Source organism: Rhinoderma darwinii, chromosome 8, assembly GCF_050947455.1.
Source record: "Rhinoderma darwinii isolate aRhiDar2 chromosome 8, aRhiDar2.hap1, whole genome shotgun sequence".
Lineage (NCBI taxonomy): Eukaryota > Metazoa > Chordata > Amphibia > Anura > Rhinodermatidae > Rhinoderma > Rhinoderma darwinii.
In genome coordinates, this window is record NC_134694.1 from 100,586,268 (window position 1) to 100,607,939 (window position 21,672).

Genomic DNA, 21,672 nt, shown 5'->3' on the forward strand with positions numbered 1-21,672 from the left:
TAAGTACATTTTATTTGTGTACATATTGACTAGTGCATTTCTCCTCGTGAACACACACCCGCCCTCCTTCCAGCCACATGTTAAAACCATGTTACAATATTACAGTAGTACTTGTAATTATTAATCAGAGAGTCCTTCACTAATTGATACTCTGAGCTCAAAGTTTACCAGGCAGTTCCCAAATGGGTTCATCCTGCTGCCTGGCAGCCGTTGGCAGTGACCACTGTGGGTCTTCGTGGTGTTTTGTAGATTGTTTTCACCTTTCAAGAGAATAGCTTGCATTTCTGCTCCTGCAGGTGGAGTTGGCAGTGGCTCCCCAGGGCTAGAATAGTTAAAATCTTAGGGCCCTTTTACACGCCTACATGTAAACGTTCATTCCCGATCATCGCCCTTTGTAAACAGGGCAACAATCAGACAATGAATGAGCAAACGCTCGTTCATCGGCTGATCGTATAGTTTATGTAGCAATAAATATGATCGTTGTCCGCAGCACGTCCCCCTGTGTAAACGGGAAGATGCGCTGCTGACGTGATGGAAATGTACGGAGACGAGCGATCGCAGTTACAATCGCTTGTCCCCTTACACAGCTCCTTGTCAAAAGAGTGTTGATAAACGAACGGTCTTGTTGACCGGTGCTCGTTTTTACGAACAATATTGGCTGGTGTTAAAGGGTCTTTAGGTTAGCAATTGTTTTTGTGGGTCTCCTGCAAGGAGACTGGAGATGTGAGATAAAGTAGGGATCATGAGGACATCTGGACTATAGTCTGCTTCTCCCTGGCATGGAATGGCTGATGACAGGGGACAAATAAAGATAGACTAAGTTTTTTAAGGTCCTTCCTGAAGACTTTCTTTACATCTAAATGTCTTCTCTTTGCAGAGCCCATTTGACAATGGTGGTCCCTGAGAGTTCCCCTGGCATTCAGCATGACCACATGAGAGCGACCAGCGACAGTATCATGGACGGAGAAAGCGAAGCTGACACAAGTTCCGAGCTAAAAGAAGTCCGCAAGCTGCATGAATTGGTCAGAAAACTTGAAATTCAGAACCAGCAGTTACGGGTAAAGAAGAACCTGCAAAGCACAAGCAATGAGCCCGGAACGGATAACCACCTCTCTACTTTACACTCTTCAGGAGTCATGAACAGCATGAACATTCAGCCGGAGATGGGAGATCTGGAAATCATCCCGGACCTTCATAGTAAACTGGATCAGACTCACTCCGAGAAGGAGAACATCCCTCGTCTGCGGGTGGACTCACAAGTGCAGTATGAGAAGGTGTGTTCTGACTTCAAGCCAGCCAGTAAGGAAGAGCATCACTGTGACACGGACGACAGCTCCTTCTTCAGCCTGGACGTTAGTGGAAGAACTGACCTGGAGGAGGGTATAAGCAACATGTCTGAGAGAAGCTCTAGTGGAGATCTAGTTCTCTTGGATGACGCTGCACTGGATGAGGTTGAGGTCCTGGAGTTGGGTACATTCAGTGAGGATGAAGAGGACTGCTGGTATGTTCTTTACAACCAGGGTGATTAGTAGATGGGACTATGGAGAGAGGCGACTGATTTTCACTAGTGGCATGTTGTGAATTAATATGGTCTACTATGTAGGTCACACTTCTGGATGAGTGTGGGGGGGGGGGGGCTTAAAATATGATTTAGGTATATGTAACTGGTCAGATTTAGCAAAGCTTTTAAAAGGACAGACTAATATTATAGCTGGTTACACATTGCAGCTCGAAGTCTCCAGTAATGCAGAAGCAATTTGCTGCTTTGAAATATTTAAGCCATGTTCACCAGCGTCAGCATGGAGAGAAACATCCCTCGACCTAGTTTTTTTTTTTTGCATTTTAGTCAGTTAACAAATATTATAGTAGATGTCCTGTTATTTCTAGCTAAACCTGTTGACTAGAGTAGGATGTGTATAATCTGTCACCAGGATTGTAACGGCCCCTAAATGAGAGAAACCTTTTTCATGTTTTGCCATAGGTGAGGAAAAGGCACGAAAGTCCCTACAGTTTTATTAAGTGTCGGATGAGATTAGAAAAATAATGCAGATTTCTTCCAGAAACAGTGCCACTCCCGTCCATAGGCTGTGTCTGGTATTGCGGCTTTTCTCCATTCGTTAATTTTTTTTATAAGCTCTGTGATTACAGGGCATTTCACCCTAAAACTAAATGGCAGTGTAGACTTATGTCAAGTTGATAAAGGGGTTGTCCCATGAAGACTATCCTTATTCGTAAGCTGTATTAGGGTATTGAAATGTCAGTGGTGCCCCCTGCTTGGTACCCCCTCTATGAGCCAGAGCAGAGACCTGATGTGTAAGAGCGGCTTCCACTCTTGTGGACATGTATTAAATGGATGGCTATTTATCTGAATTGCCGCCATGTAATACTGCATGACTGGCCGTGGTTTCACTCGGCTTTTTTTCTGGAAATGGGACCAGTATGAAAGTTGTTTGTGATGATAACATGATGCAAGAGGATGGCGATGGCTGATATCTTAGAGCGTATTTTTGGACATTTGATGAAATTCTGAGAATTTGCTTAAAGTGGGGTCATTTGTGTCCTACTCATGGACCTGCGTCTGGTACATCCCTATGGTGATTAAGGTAAGAAGGTGGACAGGATTATCTCTTTACTCAGTCTGCATAGATTATGGACTCGCTAACTAAATTATTTTTTATTTTAAGGCTTTACGTGTCGCCAAAGAAGATGGTAATTGCAGAGCAGAAGCCGGATACGCCCATAAATTGGTGCAGACAGGTGTTGGATCACCACAGCCCAGAGACAGAAGCTGCCTGTCGAACATTAATTGGAAAGCTTGATCAAGGTTTGTATAGTGATGCATTAATGTTTCCCCAAAACCATTCGAAAATGCAACAAAGGCTCAGATTTTGGGAAACTATATCCGATGCCAAGTTGTGGTTACTTTTCTATACCGACCGAGACACTCAATGCATTGAACATTAAGTGATCAAACACAATCGAGATCTCACACTGGCGTGAGAACAGATTATATTAATGGCAGGAAACCTGGATCTTGACCATTAACATGCTTGGCCAAACAGGCATGTTATTTCTGTGGAAGAAAAGGGAAAAGCGCCAGGCAGATAATCTAACCTGCCACCTCTTATCTTGGAAGCAATGGGTTCGGACTGGTTGAAATCCAATTTGTACAATCTTTGTGCTCCCTGACAGGAGACATCAGACAATAGACCTATATATGAAATTCACAGCAATAATGACAAAAATCTCATATCTATGGCCGCCTTAGCACGTCATGCCTTTCCTGAGTAGTCAGTGTTTTCTCAGCAGTGATCAGTCGATCATCGGGCCAGCTCAGTTAGTCCTTTTGGATAAGATCTCACATGCAGGTGATCTTGTAGGGACCCAGCCGTCAATGTCGGAGCACAATGTAAGTGCTTGTCTTCCTGCAGTAGTTTCCCTTCTCCCGAGTAGCTTCAGATGTGAAGGGGATCCTGCAGTATTTCCTACACACAGTATTGCCCTAGTTAGACATATATGTGGTTTTACTAGACACACAACCCCATTAAATAGTCATGAGAAAAACAAAGTACACCCTCTTTGAATTTTATGGTTTTACGTATCCGGTCATAAAAATAAAAAAAACATCCCCTTAGGTGGTCTTAAAACTAGGTGAATACAACCTCAGATGAACAACACGACAAATTACACCGTGTCATTATTTATTTAACAAAAACTAGGCCAAATTGGAGAAGTCATTTGAAAAACCAAGTACACCCTTCAATAGGAATTAAGAGGATAAATAAATGACCACATGGTGTAGTTTATCATGTGTTCATCTGAGGTTGTATTCACCTCATTTTAAGACCATCTAAGGAGATGGGTTTTTTTTATGTCCTGATACGTAAAACCATAAAATTCAAAGAGGGTGTACTTTGTTTTTCTTATGACTGTACGTGAAGATGTTTGTATCTTGCAAATAGAGGCACGGTCACTAGGTCATATACGTTTAATGGACCAGAATAGCGCGGTTTTTCTTTGGTTCCTGAACGCCACCCCGGTCCAGAGATATGGCCCACTGTTGTTGGCTCCCTATATGCTTATTTTCTGTAATTGGCCAACAGGGAGTGAACTGCCTTCAAGCTGCCTCGTGCTGATTGGTCAGGGGGAGGCAGGGGGAGCTAGCTCCACCCGGTTGTCTAACTACAGCAAATTTGCATATAGGGAGCCAACACAACAGTGGGCCATATCTCTGGAACGGGGGGGGGGGGGGGGGGGGTTCTGGAAAAAAAGAAAAGCGCTGGAATCAGGCAGACAGCGCTATTCAGGTCAGTTACCCAGTTCGACTTAAGGATGACCTGGCGCTAGGTCATATAAGACTTTTTTTTTTTTTTTACTTTATTTAAAGAGGCTCTTTCACTATTATAAGAGCCCGATCTACATAATCTGATCGGCGCTGTAATGTAGATAACAGCAGTGGTTTTTATTTTGAAAAACGATCATTTTTGAGCAAGTTATGAGCTAGTTTAGATTTATGCTAATGAGTTTCTCAATGGACAACAGGGCGTGTTTTTTACTTTTTACCAACTGGGTGTTGTACAGAGGAGTGTATGAGGCTGACCAATCAGTGAACAATCAGCGTCCTACACTTCTCATTGTTCCAGCCCAGCTTCTTTCACTGCACAATCACACTGTGCTGTGGATCATGCTAGGCTGGAGCAATGAGAAGTGTAGGACACTGATTGGTCACTGATTGGCCAGCGTCATACACTCCTCTGTACAACACCCAGTTGGTAAAAAGTAAAAACACGCCCAGTTGTCCATTGAGAAACTTATTAGCATAAATCTAAACTAGTTCATAACTTGCTCAAAAATGATCGTTTTTCAAAATAAACACCACTGCTGTTATCTACATTACAGCGCCAATCACATTATGTAGGAGATAGTCAAGTTATAATCTGGTGACAGCCTCTTTAAACTGGATTAAAACTATGCCAGGAAGCTTTGCGGCCAATGTGCCTGTAGGTTGAACACTGCCGCCTTACTTTTTGGGTTATTTTCTATTTGTTATAAAAACTCTTTAGTGCCAGGCCCCAAAAAAATGTCTATCAGGCCGCTGGAATAGTCTTGACTGGCTCCTGAAAGTGTTTTGTCCACCTCTGCTGTATGCATGGTCTTTACATTGTATTTGTGATGTCTATCCTGAAGCGTTGACTTTCTTGCACAGCATTGTTTCCATGTGTAGTCACTTTACACACATGAACTACAGCTATGAAAACCTTCTTTCTTTGCAGTATTTTGAGGCCACACAAGGTAAGCATTGTTTCTATTCCAATCCCTCGGCCTATACATTTTTCTTACCCCTGTCTGATTGATCTGTAATGGCATTTGCATCTCTTCTCTTTATCTCAACTAATACTGTTATGCTTTCAAATTGTCATTGTAGCAAGTAGATGGAAAAGCCTGTACTGCAGTCCGCTGGCATCGCCAAGTGCTTATAGCGCCAACAACGAGACCAGCTGTTGTAGCAATACACTAAACTCACCGGGGTGCCTCAAATCCACTAACAAACCACTACTAACCTGTGGCAGCTCAGGTATGGCATGTTGTGGATTGCATGTTCTCTAACCAACACGACACGATTTTTGTTTTTGATGTTTAAGACCTAACCTAAGTAATTTCATTTTATTATCCGTGATCTGTTAGGTTTTATATCGTACAATGTGCCAACCACAAAAAAGAGAACAACCAGCTGAAAAACTAATTTCCTGTGAATTAATGTCTACAATCAACCAATATTAACAATAGAAATTAAGTTCATCCATTTAACCCTTTCACTGCCAAGAACCTGTAATACGTTTTAAGCACTTGCCACGGCTAGACTTTAGAGCTTGGTATCATATTAAAGCCCAGAATCATGGCCTTTAAATTATACCAAAGCTCTAGGTGTAATATTCGCGGAGCAACACTCGATCGAAGTCAGGTAGCGGGATGAAAAATTTTACTTCCTGGCTTTGTGGCTTTGTGTCTTTGTAAGGGAGGGGGGGGGCAGCAGGGAGATTGATCACAATTTCTCCCCCTGTACAACCTTCTAGTGACCTGTGAAAGGGGGTGAGGGGATACTAGAAATTTTCTGCTATTTGACTTGGATGTTTTCCGGCAAGAGATTGTTGGTCCCTTCAGTTCTGGTGATTATGTGAAGATATGTGCATGTAGACAAAAGTATAAGGGCCCATTCACACGAACGTGAATCTCGTCTGTGCTTTGCGTTAAAACAACGCACAGCACACGGCCCCATTAATTTCAATAGGGCCTTTCACACATGCGTGTGTTTTCACTCAGCGAGAGTCCGTTGCGTGAAACTCACTGCATGTCCTATATATTGGTGCGTTTTCACGCACGTAGCCGCCCATTGAAGTCAATGGGTGCATGAAAACCACAGACAGCACGCGGATGCACATGCTGTCCGTGTTTTTTTTTTTGTTTGTTTTTTGCGCATCAATTACATTTAAAAAAAAAAAAAAAGCGATTGAGACTACGTGAAAAACGCATGCACTCGCAAAGCACCGTGATGCATAACGCAACGCACGTGGGCAGATTAAGGTGCGTAAATCTGTCCTGCTCGTGTAAATGTAGCCTAAGGGGCATGTATGAACTCTGCACGTTTTAAACTTTTATTTTTATGGGGTCGTGTTGTACAGATCGGGATCTGAAGTTTAGCCACAAACAAATTTTTATGTATTTTTCTACACCATGTTACGCTTTGATGCAAATGTGTCAGGTGTCTACTCTCATAAAATATATGGGTATGGGGGTATGTGTTTTTATTTTATTTTTTTTATAAATAACAGGTGTTTGTGAAAATTGTTGCACAGTGAAATAGTTCAGGCATGGCATCTATCATGTTAAAAAAATGTATGTATATATATATATATTTATTTATTTATTCTTACTAATAAATAGTGCATGTGAATGAGATGTTGGAACCTACCTTGTCGGTGGGGGCTCTGTTCACATCTGCGTTGAGGTCTCTGTTCAGTCACATTTGACAGTAAAAAAAATAGTGCAGCATGTAGCACTATTTTTTTCCTCTGTGAAAATGACAGGCACCACGATGGATCCGTCCGTTTCTTTGCTCTGCCCCTATGATGACGTAGAACAAGGGATTTGACTTGCGCAGATGTGAACGTAGCTTAAAGTGGCTTTCTCCTCCCAATAGTTCCCTTTTCCTGCCTGCAGGCTCTGTAAATATTCGTAGGCCTTCTCAGCCCTCTATAAAATCTGTGTTAAATTTTAACTAGAGGAGGGGGATGCAGCTGCAGTTTCTCTCACTGTGTCGGAGACTGCATGCTGTGTGTCAGCTGATTGGTTAGAGCAAGGCTTACATCCCACGACGAAGAGGCCCCTCACTCACCAGGCATAGAGAGCTACAACCGGCATTTACAGAAATTAGCAGAGGAAAAGAAAAAAAAAATTCACTTGAACAAAAGGAGCTGAACCTAAAACAAAGGGAGGGACAGAGAGGGAGGGAGTGACACGTTGACCACAGGGTGAGGTCCGTGACAGGACTAATCCCACGGTTGCCAGATGTTGGGGCATGTCTGATCCTTGTGTGGTTTATTGTGCACTTTGACTTATCCGGTTTGTCAGGTGAAAGGTACATGTGTTTGTTTTTGTCAGTCACGTTGTATGAGGTTTTGCTTTATTGCGCTGGGCAATGTTCCAGGACTTACAACACAAGTAGCTTTTTACATCAACTGCAAAAGATAAATGCTTTCGGAAATGGATGAGCCTGGAGTTGTATCAATGTGATTTGGTTGGAGCCAGAGTAAGGGCGGATTTACACGAACGTGATTTGCGTCCGTGCAGCCCGCATGGTTTTCACGCGGTCGTACGGACCTATGCAAGTCTATGGGGCAGTGCAGACTGTCCATGAGTCCGCTGCGCAAAACTCGCGACATGTTCTATATTTCGGTTTTTCACGCATCACGCACCCATTGAAGTCAATGGGTGCGTGAAAATCACGCATGCCCCACGGAAGCACTTCCGTGGGACAAGCGTTATTCGCGCAACAGCCGTAAAAGAATGATTGTAAGCCGAAAACCACCACATGCTTTTCTATTTACAAACATCCAAACGGAGTGTCATAATTATGGCGGCTGCGCGAAAAGCACGCAGCCGCGCATCCATATGAACAGGGCACACGGAGCTGTCAAGTGCCTTTTGCGCGCGCAAAACGCAGCGTATTTTGCGCGTGCAAAACGCACACGTTCGTCTGAAACTGTCCTAAGAGTCAGAATTATTGGACTTCCATAGAAAAGTTTATGAAACACGCTTATAGGGTTAGAGAATCTTCAGCAGGAAAGACCAAAATAAACTATACCTTCTGTTTTATAGCTGAATTCAACTTTGTTCTATCACCAGTTTTTCTCACGTGATCCCAATTCACATGTCTTAAAGCCCTTTTCACGGGTGAATGTTCAAGCAAACCAGCGTTCATATGAACACTCCTTTCCGTTGCTCTGAGTAAATAGGGCAACGATCAGCTGATGAATGACCAAACGCTCGTTGATCGCCTTGTTTATGCGGCCAATAAAATTGTGTAAACAGGGAGGTGTGCTGCCGACATGGTGGAAATGTATGGGGAGGAACGGTCGTAGTAACAATAGTTTGTCCCCAACCATCACTGATCGTTGCTCCTTGTGAAAAGCGCGATCAGCACTCGTGTTCCTATCTCGTCGGCGCTAGTTTTGCGGCCCATCGTGTAGAAGGACCCTTGCTTTTTACCCAAGCGTCTGGTGTGTCTTCCGTAAGGATAGGATCTCTGTCCTGACTTTTCCCAACAGCCTTATTTTGCAAAGTCTTGTTACTTATGGCCACAATTAAAGGATTGATAAATTACAAGGTTTATTCTATCTTGGAGATTCATGCTATGTCAGCTCTTACCAGATCCTCCATCTTTTGGCACCTTTTAACCTGTTCTGTGCATATTTTGTTGTGATGATGTAACAGTTAGTTTTCTGTTTCCTAAAGGTTACATGAGCGTCCATTCTGCACTCAGCTCTCAGTCCTCTGTGGACAGTGAATTAAGCACATCCGATGACTCCATATCTATGGGGTACAAGCTTCAAGATTTGACTGATGTTCAAGTTATGGCCAGACTTCAGGAGGAAAGTAAGACCCATAGCGGATATATTGTATAGTATTTGGCTTTCAGGCTGCCTGACACTTCCGTTTTCTCATCAGTATGTTCTATAGCATTGGTTACACATCATCTGGTTGTTAGGAAATGTATTCTCCATGTTGAGAATTTTTTTTTTTACGTTTGGTGCCGAACAAATCCAATTGAATATATTTTCTGTGACAAATAAGTTCAATTAAATTCCTTGGCACGCAGGAGGTGTCAACATTTTCGGAACCTTTTGTTGTATATTATGAATTTGCGTTACCATCCGTTCCCTAAAACTTTTTTTTTTTAAATGCATTGTTCCATTTTACGTGTTCACGCGTAGCTACTCTCGTAACTTGAGATATACGTTGCATCTGCTCTCCCTGATGCCAATCACAATTGTTACCTGGTTTCAGGACAGCGGCTTTGTTTTCAGCTCTGACAGAACTATAGGATACTGTTTTTAAAGGTTTGTCCCATCAGGACACCCATAAATTAGCCAGAGTGGAGAGTTATAACATGGGTGCCTATTCATTTGCATTGTATTTATACTGAAGATGTGCATTTTAGCTTTTATATAACGCCAGTGTCTTGGCCGCTTTGCAGGTCTCCGGCAGGACTATGCTTCCAGCTCCGCCTCAGTCTCCCGGCGCAGTTCTAGTGCCTCCCTCAACTCTCTCAGAAGAGGAACTTTCAGTGATCAGGAGTTTGACACATATAGTTTGGAGGACGACGATGACTGTGACTGTTCTCTGTCCTACCGTAGTGCTCACCGCTATTCACCATCTCCTCTCAGTTCACCACGTTGCCAGTCCCCTTCAGCCACAGGTGAAAGCAAATCAACCATTTCCCGCATTAGACCACCTCACAGATCTATGCAAAATCAAGCGCAAGAGCGGATGAAATACCCAGGTTATGAAGGTAATTCAATAGTCCATGTCACTTGGGGTGCTGGTCTGTGAAAACCAGTACTTTTCTTCCTCCTCCTGCCTCTGACTGGAATGTAATACTTACAGAATTTTGAGAAAATGCTGGGTTCTCCTTGATTTTTATTTTTTTCCCAAGGAAATGCGATAAAATCCTTACATTGTTCACATAAGGAATGATTGCTAATGGTTTTATAATCTGTAATGACTGATGTAATAAATTATCCAAGCCAAACCGTCTTGACCGGAGGTTTTTTTGAAGTCGCAGCATGTCAATTTATGTTGCGTGTTTTCCTTAAGGTAAAACCCACAACAAAGAGTTAGGTGTTGCAACTTTTGCGGCAGAACCGCTGCGATTCTGCTGCATAAATCACAATTGGAAAAAAAAAGGTATTTTTAATTTGAAATCCATAATAAAGCTCATACTTACCCCCGGCCCTTGTCCTAGCGATGAGATTCTCTTTTCTGAGCGTGGCCTGGACTCCTGGGATCGTGTTTTATCTCATGTGACTTCTGCAGCCAATCAATGGCTGCATCGGTCACATGGACTACAGCGTCCTCCCAGGAGGCCGGGCTATGCTCAAGAGGGCAAGTATAAACTTTGTTTTTAAAATTTTATATAATTGCTGCAGTATTTCCGCGGCGGACATGCCGCCCAAAAAACACCACAATTTGGTGTGGTCCTGCGGGTGAAATTCCATGTGGCCACTGGGGCGGATGCGCTGTGTAGTTTTACGCAGCGGATATGCCTAGTGTATGCCTAACCTAAAGGTGTATTCAGCTGTTGCGGTGTGGTGAAAGCCACATGCCTTTTTGCCGCAATGTGATACGTTTCTCGATGTGGTTGCGTTTTTACTGTAATCGCATCAAAAAAACACATGATGTTTTCAGATGCGGTTTTTAACTGTAATTTAAGGACTTGCACGTCGTAATGGAAGTGCTGTGGATTTTCCGCCCCGGAATTTCAAATCTCATCCACGCTGCGTAAAATTGAGCCAGAAATTCACCTTCGGAGCGTATTTTTCGTACCGCAGCATGTCCGTTCCTGCTGCGGAAAGTGGACTGAATTGCTGTGGTTTTCAGAGGAGATCTCACCATCTCACAAACTGGAAAAAAACGCAGCAAAATCCGCACCATTTTCTGCAGGAAATGGTGCGGTTTTTCCGCAGCGGAATGTTTGCCAGTTGTAACTGAAATTATGAAATAATTTTCTGCAGCAATTCTGTTACGTGTGGACAAGCCCTTACTGTACTTCAATCACCGTCAAAATATACCCTTAATATTTATATTGGAATTCATATGTTCTTTTTAGAACCACATATCCTAGACCAAGAAAATTGTATTTTTCCTATTTGGTTTATTTCAATCTATCCGCACTCGGCAATACTAATGTCGCCTGCCAGACTTATCATACGTGGACATTCACAGAACGTTTCATAGATCCACTGCAGCCCAGTAGACTACGATTACGGTGATATTGTCCCTATTAAGAATATGGACTTAAAGGGGTTTTCCGGTTATGAGAAATTGATGTCCTGTCCTCAGGATAGGCCGTCAACATCTGATCGGTGGGGGTCCCACTACTGGCACCCCGCCGATCAGCTGTTTTGAAGGGCCACGGCACTCTTACGAGTGCTGCTTCCCCGTCATTGCTGTCACTGCTCGTACTGTCAATGGCCGACCCACTTGTAGGGGTGATTTACAGTATTACAACCTTCTATTCATCTGAATGGGAGAAGACTGTAATACTGTGAACCGCCACTACAAGTGTCGGCAATTTACAGTACGAGCAGATAAGGAAAGGGAAAGCTTCACTCGTATAAGTGCCGCGGCCCCTTCAAAGCAGCCGAGAGTCAGACCCCCACCGATCAGATATTGATGGCCTAACCTGGGGATAGGCCATTTTGTTTTTATTTATTTTTTTGACTGGACAAAACCTTTAGGCAGGTTAGGAGGATGTTCTTATCTGATGGCAGATGTACCTCAATTCCTTAATTTGGCTTGGCTCTGAATAACTATTGTTCTATATTTTGTTTTTACTTTAGATGACCTGAGACACAGCATGCCCAATCTTGCAAAAACAAGTTTACGTTCATTGGAAGCGGTGAGAAGCAGTCGTAGTTTGGAGTCTGATCTCCAGGGGCCAAGTGGCCGACTAACCAGGATTCAGCAGCCTACAGGCAGTATGTACTGAGCATGGATACAATGTGTGATAAAGCAACACTGATCATAAGATTTGTTTTATTAAACTTTGTAGAATTCCAGTGCAGGCTAATCTGCAGTATTTGGATGCTTGTTTTCTCTCTACACCTTTAACCCCTTAGTGACCACTAATACGCCTTTTAACGTGATTCACTACTGGGCTTTAGGCTAGGCTGACGCCTTTTCACGTCAGCCTAGTCTAAGTCCTGCACGGGTCTCCTGTGCAGGCAGGAGCCGGGGCTCTGCTGTCTGATGACAGCTGAGCTCCTGCTCCAACGCCCGAGATCGAAGTTTACTTCGATCTCGGCCGTTTAACCCGTTAAATGCCGCCGTCAATAGCGACCGCGGCATTTAACTTTGTTTACAGAGGGAGTGCGCTCCCTCTCTCACCCATCGGCGGCCCGCGAATGCAATCGCGGGTCTCCGATGGGGTGTCATGGCAGCCGGGGGACTGATAAAAGCCCCCAGGTCTGCCCTGGACATATTCCTGTTAGGACGCGCCGGAGGCACGTCCTAACAGATTGCCTGTCAGATTTACACTGACAGGCAATAATGCTCTGGTATACGAAGTATACCAGAGCATTATAGCAGCGATCTGAAGATCACATGGTAAAGTCTCCTAGTGGGACTAATAAAATCAGTCATCAAAGTGAAATAAAGATTATTAATAAAAAGTACAGTAAAAAATCAATTTTTTTCCATAAAAAGTGGTTTTATTTAGTAAAAGTGTAAAAAAAAAAAAAGTACACATATGTGGTATCGCCGCGACCGTAATGACTCCATTAATAAAGTTAATATGTAATTTAAACCGCAAAGTGAACACCGAAAAAAAAAAACACAAAAAACCATGGCGAAATTGCAATTTTTTTCCATTGCCCCCCAAAAAAGTCATAATAAAAATGAATCAATAAGTCCCATGCACCCCAAAACAGTACCAATCAAAACTACGTCTTGTCCCGCAGAAAACAAGCCCAAAAAATCACTACATTGATGGAAAAATAAAAAAATGACAGCTCTTGGAAAGCGACGATGCAAAAGCAAATAATTTTAGTTCAAAAGTGTTTTTATTGTGCAAAAGTCGTAAAACATAAAAAAACCTCTACATATGTGGTATCGCCGTAATCGTACCGACCCATAGAATAAAGGTAACATGTTATTTACGTCGTATAGTGAACGGCGTCAATTTAAAAACGCATAGAACAATGGCGGAATTTCAGTTTTTTTTTATAATCCCCCCCCCAAAAAGGTTAATAACAGTTAATATAAAAATTATATGTACCCAAAAATGGTGCTATTAAAAAGCACAACTAATCCCGCAAAAAAAAAAGTCCTCATACAGCTATGTAGACGAAAAAATAAAAACGTTATAGCTCTTTGAATGCGACTATAGAAAAACGAATAAAATAGCTTGGTCATTAAGGCCTAAAATGGGCTGGTCACTAAGGGGTTAAAGGAGTAGTTCAGTACCCTGTTCCCCCTACAATGGATCTCCATTATTGCTGCCTTGGTGATGCCTTAGTGGTTGTCTCATGAAGAAAACAATGTCCATATGACCTATTGGGGTGCGGGGCTTGACACAGGATTTTCTGCGGTTCTGTTTGAAATAAACATACCACGGTTTTGACCTAACAGGGCACGACACAGGTATTCAGAGTATTTAATTTAGCAGCATGGGCTTCTGTTCCTCATATTATACATATTTTTTTTAATGTGTTAAACTGATGTTACACACTACGGCTTGTATTGTAGATGTCCCACAAGGCAAGATGCGGTACAGTTCTGGCGCCAGCCATCAAGCAGGTGTCCGCCAGCCCATCAAAGCAGGATTAAGCACGAGCTCCCTCATGAACTCCAGACAGCCAGTAAAATCCTCCGGTTATAACAGCTCAAGTGCTATCCGGAAGATGTCTTCACCTGGTTTAGCTCCACCGATTCCTGGGGCTTCAAAGACCAGTAACCTTCAACCCTCTATGAAACACTCAGGTGTAAAATCTCCGTCCTCTTCAGGGCACACTGCTCCTAAAAGCAAGATGGTGCAGCCTTCCAAGAGGTGAGATGTTTATTTCTTAAATCCTACTGTGTGATGGGAGGTTTAGCATTCAGCTTTCACAAACCGATAAGACCCACAAGCCGTTCAGATCTTCAGAATGAGTTTTGCATCTGTTGATGGAACATTGTAATGTAGATTAGTGAAGCTTATTTATCCAGGCACAGCGACGTCTATACGGGTGTGACTGACTGGTGCAGTCCGCTGATCATACAGGTTTGGTCTTTGTCTTATAGATATCTTTGGCATATACCGTTTTTGTTTTTTTAAATTCAACCGGACGTGTTCCCCAATCAGTGGCTGTCCTGCTGTTAGAAAACAACAACTCCCAGCATGCCTTGACAGCCTGTGGAGTTGTAGTTTTACAACCGCTGGAGAGCCACAAATCTCGATCCGTAGGTCTGATACATAATGACGCTAAATAGAATATAAACTGTGTCTTCCATTCAGCAAAAAAGGAAAAAAAATCCTGAATTGTATCTTTTTTTTTATTTTTTTATAGCAGATCACTTAATTCCTCAAGGACAAGTCCTCTGGATGATGATTCCTGGAAAGAAGGATGCTATTAAATCACTCCAAAGATGAGGCTTTTTTTTTTTTCTGATCTGACAGGTCCAGCGGGCTGGACTTTAAATATTTTAGAGGAAGAAAAAATAAAAACAGGAGACCCTTACGTTTTTGCTGGATCTGAAGACTCCTTTTGCGTCTTGACTATAGTTTACCTTTTTATAGGTTTTTCATTTCTCAGTCGGTTTCTGTGTTTGTTGCTTGTTGTAGCAGATGAATCTGTTTTCACCTTAACACTGAGACATTGGTTTTAGAAGGACAAAAAAAAAATAAAAAAAAAATTGTCATTGGACATTTTTGCACTATTGCTGCTGAGGTTCTGTCTACACGTGTTGAAGGCAGACATTTCGGAGTAAAAAGAAATAAAATAAAAATTTGCACCTCCCAAATCCCATCCCACCATGCACAAGTCTTTTGAGGAGAAGAGCTGTTTTTGTGGAGGGGGTGGGGATGTTCTGGCCCATGCATACATGGAAGCTGGCGTTGGTGACCGGGGCTGCATACGGTGGGCGGTCATGACTACCCTGTCTGCTCGGCATAATGGAAGACTCCGGCTTGATAAGTGTGTATTTATCATGGAGCAGGGATGGATATGGCACCCACCTCAGTCAGAACTACTTACTTTTTGGGGCATTGGTCTGGACAAACATGCCCTTCATTACAAAGCTTGGGGGGTGCACTCCAAGCAAGATAAATGTGGCCATCTAGAAGGACTCGTTTTCTTCTTTTGGACGGCCAGACGCCGACTTCAGTAAACATTAGATGTGTTTGAAACTTGAAAAACGGAGCCGATCAATTTCCTAAGAATCTGACTTCCATGAGATGCCGCCATTTTCCTGCTTGATGGTTTTCTAATCTATCTTGGCCCAGCAAAATTACATCATCGCGACGTGCGTGGATAGCCGTACACTGTCAGTTTCTGAAGATCATGTGAATTGTTAGAAACCGATGTAATGTAGATGGTCTTAACTTTTTTATATATAGTTTTCTGTTATCTGACCATTCAGAGGACTCTAAACATTTTTGTATTTTTTTTTTTTCTACTTCAAAACAGGGATGGTTTTTCATCAGCAAGTTTTTAAAGTTGTGGAGTTAAAGCAGTTTAACGTGTGAATAAATGTATATACAAAGATCTATTCCCATATGATGAAGTCACTGGAAAAAGAATTCCCTCGCCACAAACACTGGCTGAGCTGCAATCACAAATGAGGACGGTGCACAATATTTGTGTGGTTATATAAAGTGGATTTAGTTGCATTGTGTAGAAGAGAATGTTTTGTGGAACGTCACCTTTTTGATTTCCTGCTTGACAACCTCTTAGTAAATGGAGAAATGTGAATTACGCTGTCGTCTTATTACTGCCTGTGGTTATTGAGATGCTTACGATATGCTCCTTTGTAATGAAACACTTCATCTACTGATGTAGCAGAGCTGACATTTACATGTCACCTATTTTGAAGCTTCATTCTGTAAAATCACATGTCACTATGAATTCTGCAAAATAACAAGCCCGGCGCTGCTAGATTTTGTATGTGGACTGTACAGATATTGAATAGGAATGTCAGGACTATATGCTCATTCACAGCATGTGAGAATAAACCCTAAATACTTCTCATAGCTCAGCATCTGCTACGGTTGTAGCCTTTCTAATCAATCCTCTGATCCGTGGGTGCTGGGACATTTTCTTACACTGATACTCTATAAAACTATCAGGACAGGAGAGGCCCTTTTGTGCTGCTGATGATCCGCTCAGAGGATTGCCTAGACTGGTACCAATTGAAGCAAACAATCAGCTGTGAGAAGTAATAGATTTTCCACCTCCGCTTGTTATTCGGTGAATGGGAACATTTTTGTTTATGTCCAAAGAAAAATGGTGAGGACTTTTAGAAATGATATAGGGGTTAAAAGAGAAAAATGACCGTTTTCTTCCAAGTAAATTGGGGAAGGGACCGAGCCCATGATCAAGAGGTTTTGGAAGAAAGCGGGCATGATTTCTTAAATCTCATAGACTCTTAATAAATAAACAAAAAAGCCTTTTAGGCCTCGTTCAGACTGGCATATTGTACCCAAGTTCAACAGTCTGTTCTGGTGTTACTGAACTATAGCTCTATGGTGTTGTAACATTGGTTCAGTAGAACTATGGGATCCGGGTGCTACGGCCACAATACAGTTTTAAGCCTCATTCAGATTGGCGTATTGTACCCATGTTGAAGGCTGTGTTTATGTCATGGTCAATTTGTGTGCCACAATATTTTCAAAGCTGTGCCCGTTTGCCATAATTTTGCAAAAGACTCTAAGGCCCCATGAAAAAGACCGTAGAAATTCTCTAATTGCGGACCGTAATACGGTCCGCAATTACGGACCCATTCGGTCCGATTGGCTGTGGACACCTTTCCGTATCACTACGGATAGGTGTCCATGCCGTAGAAGTGTACTGCAAAAGATAGGACATCATCGTACTCTGTACGGGAGAGTGGGCCGAAAATGCGGGCTGCTGCCCGTGCCCACAATCACGGTCCGTGATTACGGGCACGGGCACGGTCATGTGCATGAGGTCTAAGGCTGTTGGAATGTCGTGGCAATTAAAGTGAAACCACAATCGATGCGGTCTTCAATCAGCTTTATTTACATTCCTCAGTCACACAATCAGAAATTACGATTTCTATTTTTTAATAGTTTAACCCCTTCAGGACCCAGCCTGTTTTGGCCTTAAGGACAAAGTCGATTTTTTTTTTTTCTAATCTGACATGTCACTTTATGTGGTAACATTGGAATGCTTTAACCTATCCAAGCGATTCTGAGATTGTTTTCTCGTGACATGTTGTACTTTATATTAGTGGAAAAAAATGTGGTCGATTTAAATTCAATGTTTAGAGGCTCTGTCACCAGATTTTGCAACCCCTATCTCCTATTGCAGCAGATAGGCGCTGCAATGTAGATTACAGTAACGTTTTTATTTTTAAAAAACGAGCATTTTTGGCCAAGTTATGACCATTTTTGTATTTATGCAAATGAGGCTTTCAAAAGTACAACTGGGCGTGTATTATGTGCGTACATCGGGGCGTTTTTACTACTTTTACTAGCTGGGCGTTCTGATGAGAAGTATCACCCACTTCTCTTCACAACGCCCAGCGTCTGGCAGTGCAGACACAGCCGTGTTCTCGAGATCACGCTGTGTCGTCACTCACTTCTTGCCCCAGGTCCTGCATTGTGTCGGCACCAGAGGCTACAGTTGATTCTGCAGCAGCATCAGTGTTTGCAGGTAAGTAGCTACATCGTATGTTAGAAAATCCCCATAAATCACCCCATTTTGAGAGCTACACCCCTCAAAGTAGTCAAAACAGCATTCAGAAAGTTTTTATCCTTTTAGGTGTTTCACAGGAATTCGAGCAATGTGGAAGTGAAATTTACAAATTTATTTTTGCCATAATTTAATTTATAATAGATTTATTTTCTGTAACAGGTTTTACCCAAGAAATGCAACTCAATATTTATTGCCAAAATTCTGCAATTTAGAACTATCCCACATGTGGCCTTAGTGTGGTAATGGATTTTGGGGCCTTTTTTTTTTTTTTTTTTTTTTACATTACAAAAATGGGAAAAGGTTTTTGGTTTTTTTCTGACTTATTTCATTTTTTTAACTAAACTCTATTTACTCATTTTTATTTTTTTTTAAAACATACTTTGTTAGTTCCCCCAGGGGACTTAAGCCAGCGATTTGTTAGATTGCTGGTACAATACACTGCAATACTAATGTGTTGCAGTATATTGTAATCTTTAAAGGCTCCTGTAACAACGGGAACGCTGTTCCTGTCTTTCAGCTATAATACACAGCTGACGCCTGCTGCGTGTGAGCCCGCTCCATACATCAAACCCCTGCCCTGCACCACGACATGCTATTAAGTCGTGGTGCTCTGATCGCTGCTGGAATACAGTACACTACGTGCATAGTGTAATGTATTCTTAGGGTATGTTCACACGTCCTATTTACGGACGTAATTCGGGCGTTTTACGCCTCAAATTACGTCCGAAAATATGGCTCCAAAGCGTCGGTAAACATCTGCCCATTTATTTGAATGGGTTTTACGATGTACTGTGCAGATGGGCTTTATTTTTACGCGCCGCTGTCAAAAGATGGCGCGTAAAAAAGACGCCCGCATCAAAGAAGTGCATGTCCCTTCTTGAGACGTAATTGGAGCTGTTTTTCATTGACTCCATAGCAAAACAGCTCCAATTACATCTGTAATCAACGCTGTGAAAAACGCCTGTACGAGCTGTTTTCGCCTGAAATTCAGGAGCTGTTTTCGCCTGAAATTCAGGAGCTGTTTTCGCCTGAAATTCAGGAGCTGTTTTCGCCTGAAATTCAGGAGCTGTTTTCGCCTGAAATTCAGGAGCTGTTTTCGCCTGAAATTCAGGAGCTGTTTTCGCCTGAAATTCAGGAGCTGTTTTCGCCTGAAATTCAGGAGCTGTTTTCGCCTGAAATTCAGGAGCTGTTTTCGCCTGAAATTCAGGAGCTGTTTTCGCCTGAAATTCAGGAGCTGTTTTCGCCTGAAATTCAGGAGCTGTTTTCGCCTGAAATTCAGGAGCGGTTTTCGCCTGAAATTCAGGAGCGGTTTTCGCCTGAAATTCAGGAGCGGTTTTCGCCTGAAATTCAGGAGCGGTTTTCGCCTGAAATTCAGGAGCGGTTTTCGCCTGAAATTCAGGAGCTGTTTTCGCCTGAAATTCAGGAGCTGTTTTCGCCTGAAATTCAGGAGCTGTTTTCGCCTGAAATTCAGGAGCTGTTTTCGCCTGAAATTCAGGAGCTGTTTTCGCCTGAAATTCAGGAGCTGTTTTCGCCTGAAATTCAGGAGCTGTTTTCGCCTGAAATTCAGGAGCTGTTTTCGCCTGAAATTCAGGAGCTGTTTTCGCCTGAAATTCAGGAGCTGTTTTCGCCTGAAATTCAGGAGCTGTTTTCGCCTGAAATTCAGGAGCTGTTTTCGCCTGAAATTCAGGAGCTGTTTTCGCCTGAAATTCAGGAGCTGTTTTCGCCTGAAATTCAGGAGCTGTTTTCGCCTGAAATTCAGGAGCTGTTTTCGCCTGAAATTCAGGAGCTGTTTTCGCCTGAAATTCAGGAGCTGTTTTCGCCTGAAATTCAGGAGCTGTTTTCGCCTGAAATTCAGGAGCTGTTTTCGCCTGAAATTCAGGAGCTGTTTTCGCCTGAAATTCAGGAGCTGTTTTCGCCTGAAATTCAGGAGCTGTTTTCGCCTGAAATTCAGGAGCTGTTTTCGCCTGAAATTCAGGAGCTGTTTTCGCCTGAAATTCAGGAGCTGTTTTCGCCTGAAATTCAGGAGCTGTTTTCGCCTGAAATTCAGGAGCTGTTTTCGCCTGAAATTCAGGAGCTGTTTTCGCCTGAAATTCAGGAGCTGTTTTCGCCTGAAATTCAGGAGCTGTTTTCGCCTGAAATTCAGGAGCTGTTTTCGCCTGAAAACAGCGCTGTAACTTCAGGCGTATCGGACGTGTACATGTGAACATACCCTAACTGTCGTGACGTGACAGTCTCGCTGACGGGAAGCTTATGAGGACCGGCTTCTGCACATGGCAGCCTGGAGGTCATCAGGTGGCCTCTGGTTACCATGACAACCAGCGGTGGCCCTCCCGAAATTGCATGTGGGGGCTGCCGATCTGCTCTAAACCCCTTTAAATGTGGTGATTGCAGTCGACTGTCGCATCTAAGGGGTTAATTGCCGTAAGTCTCCCTTTCTGGCAGCAGGTTCTGACTTGTGCCCAAGCATTTGCCTCTTCCAGGGTTAGCAAAGCCTGCTCAGTTTAGGCAGAACAGCATCACCGCGGTATCTTGGAAGGAGAGCTGGAGGAGGATTTAGCTGGCATCTCCGCTTACAAATTCTGATTTGAGGCCGACCTTGTCAGCCCGGTTTGCTGCCCCTGTATAGGCTAATTTAATAGCTATCTGACATTGTTTGGTTAAAATCTTGGGTGGCGTACCCGCCTTCCAAAAAAATCCCCATATGAACAGTCTTTTGTTGGGGCAGACTCTTCAGGAAAACATCTGGATTAAATAATTTTTAAGATACCAGTGGTAACAGTTCCTTTCTACATCAGAGCGATTCTTGACACCTGGAGCTTTCACTCTGTTTTCAAAAGTTTTGGTCCTTTCCTAACTTTTCCTTTCAGATGTCATTCGCCTCCCGGAGATCAGACGAGATCTAGCTGTCCCCATGGTCTCCAGATGTTTATCGTTCAAGCCGAACCCTGCTTGACAACAGCATCCCAGACCCTCCTCTTCCAAGGTATCTTAAAGAAAACCTTTAATTTGCCCATGCATGTGCATCATATAATGGGCAGGGCTGCACAAATCCTGGGGCACTTTAAAAAATATTTCTACCCTCCTCCGTTATTTAGTTATCGGTGCAGCAAGAGATCAGTCTTGTCCTTGTCTGCGAGAGCTGAAGGGTGTGAGCGTGCGCGCTCTCCTCTGTTGCAGTGTCCGCAGCAGAGACACGCCCCCTTGCCAGATCGGCAGACAAGTACAAGACTGTGCGATCTCTTGTGAGAGATCAGTCTTGTCCTTGTCTGCTTACAGCTGAAGAGTGCGCGTGCACATGCTATCCTCTCTCCAGCTCTTGCTGTAACATCGTCTGTAGCTGATTGGACAGTGTCACAACCATAGTAACACAGCCCATTGCCATTACACGCCCCATTGACCATTCAGGGGATTATTTAAATATCGGGCGCCAAATATAATGGCACTGATATCTAAATAACGGAGGAGGGTAGGAAAAAAA

At 43.0% G+C, this 21,672-nt stretch overlaps 1 protein-coding gene across 8 annotated transcripts in view; it reads left to right on the forward strand.

Annotated features, from left to right (window-relative positions):
* The window catches only part of LOC142659643 (SLAIN motif-containing protein-like), a 28,945-nt gene extending 12,716 nt beyond the window's left edge, over positions 1-16,229 (forward strand). For 2 of the 8 annotated variants that reach the window (XM_075835992.1, XM_075835986.1), the window contains exons 2-9: positions 878-1,501; positions 2,685-2,824; positions 5,426-5,575; positions 9,013-9,153; positions 9,755-10,069; positions 12,120-12,257; positions 14,026-14,326; positions 14,829-16,229. In XM_075835992.1, the coding sequence (XP_075692107.1) occupies positions 891-1,501; positions 2,685-2,824; positions 5,426-5,575; positions 9,013-9,153; positions 9,755-10,069; positions 12,120-12,257; positions 14,026-14,326; positions 14,829-14,892 (1,860 nt within the window). In that variant the 5' untranslated portion in view covers positions 878-890 and the 3' untranslated portion in view covers positions 14,893-16,229. Of the gene's footprint in view, positions 1-877; positions 1,502-2,684; positions 2,825-5,425; positions 5,576-9,012; positions 9,154-9,754; positions 10,070-12,119; positions 12,258-14,025; positions 14,327-14,825 lie in introns of those variants that run through there. The other 6 variants (XM_075835985.1, XM_075835984.1, XM_075835991.1 and 3 more) reach the window with 5 other exon arrangements.
* The last annotated feature ends 5,443 nt before the right edge of the window (positions 16,230-21,672 follow it).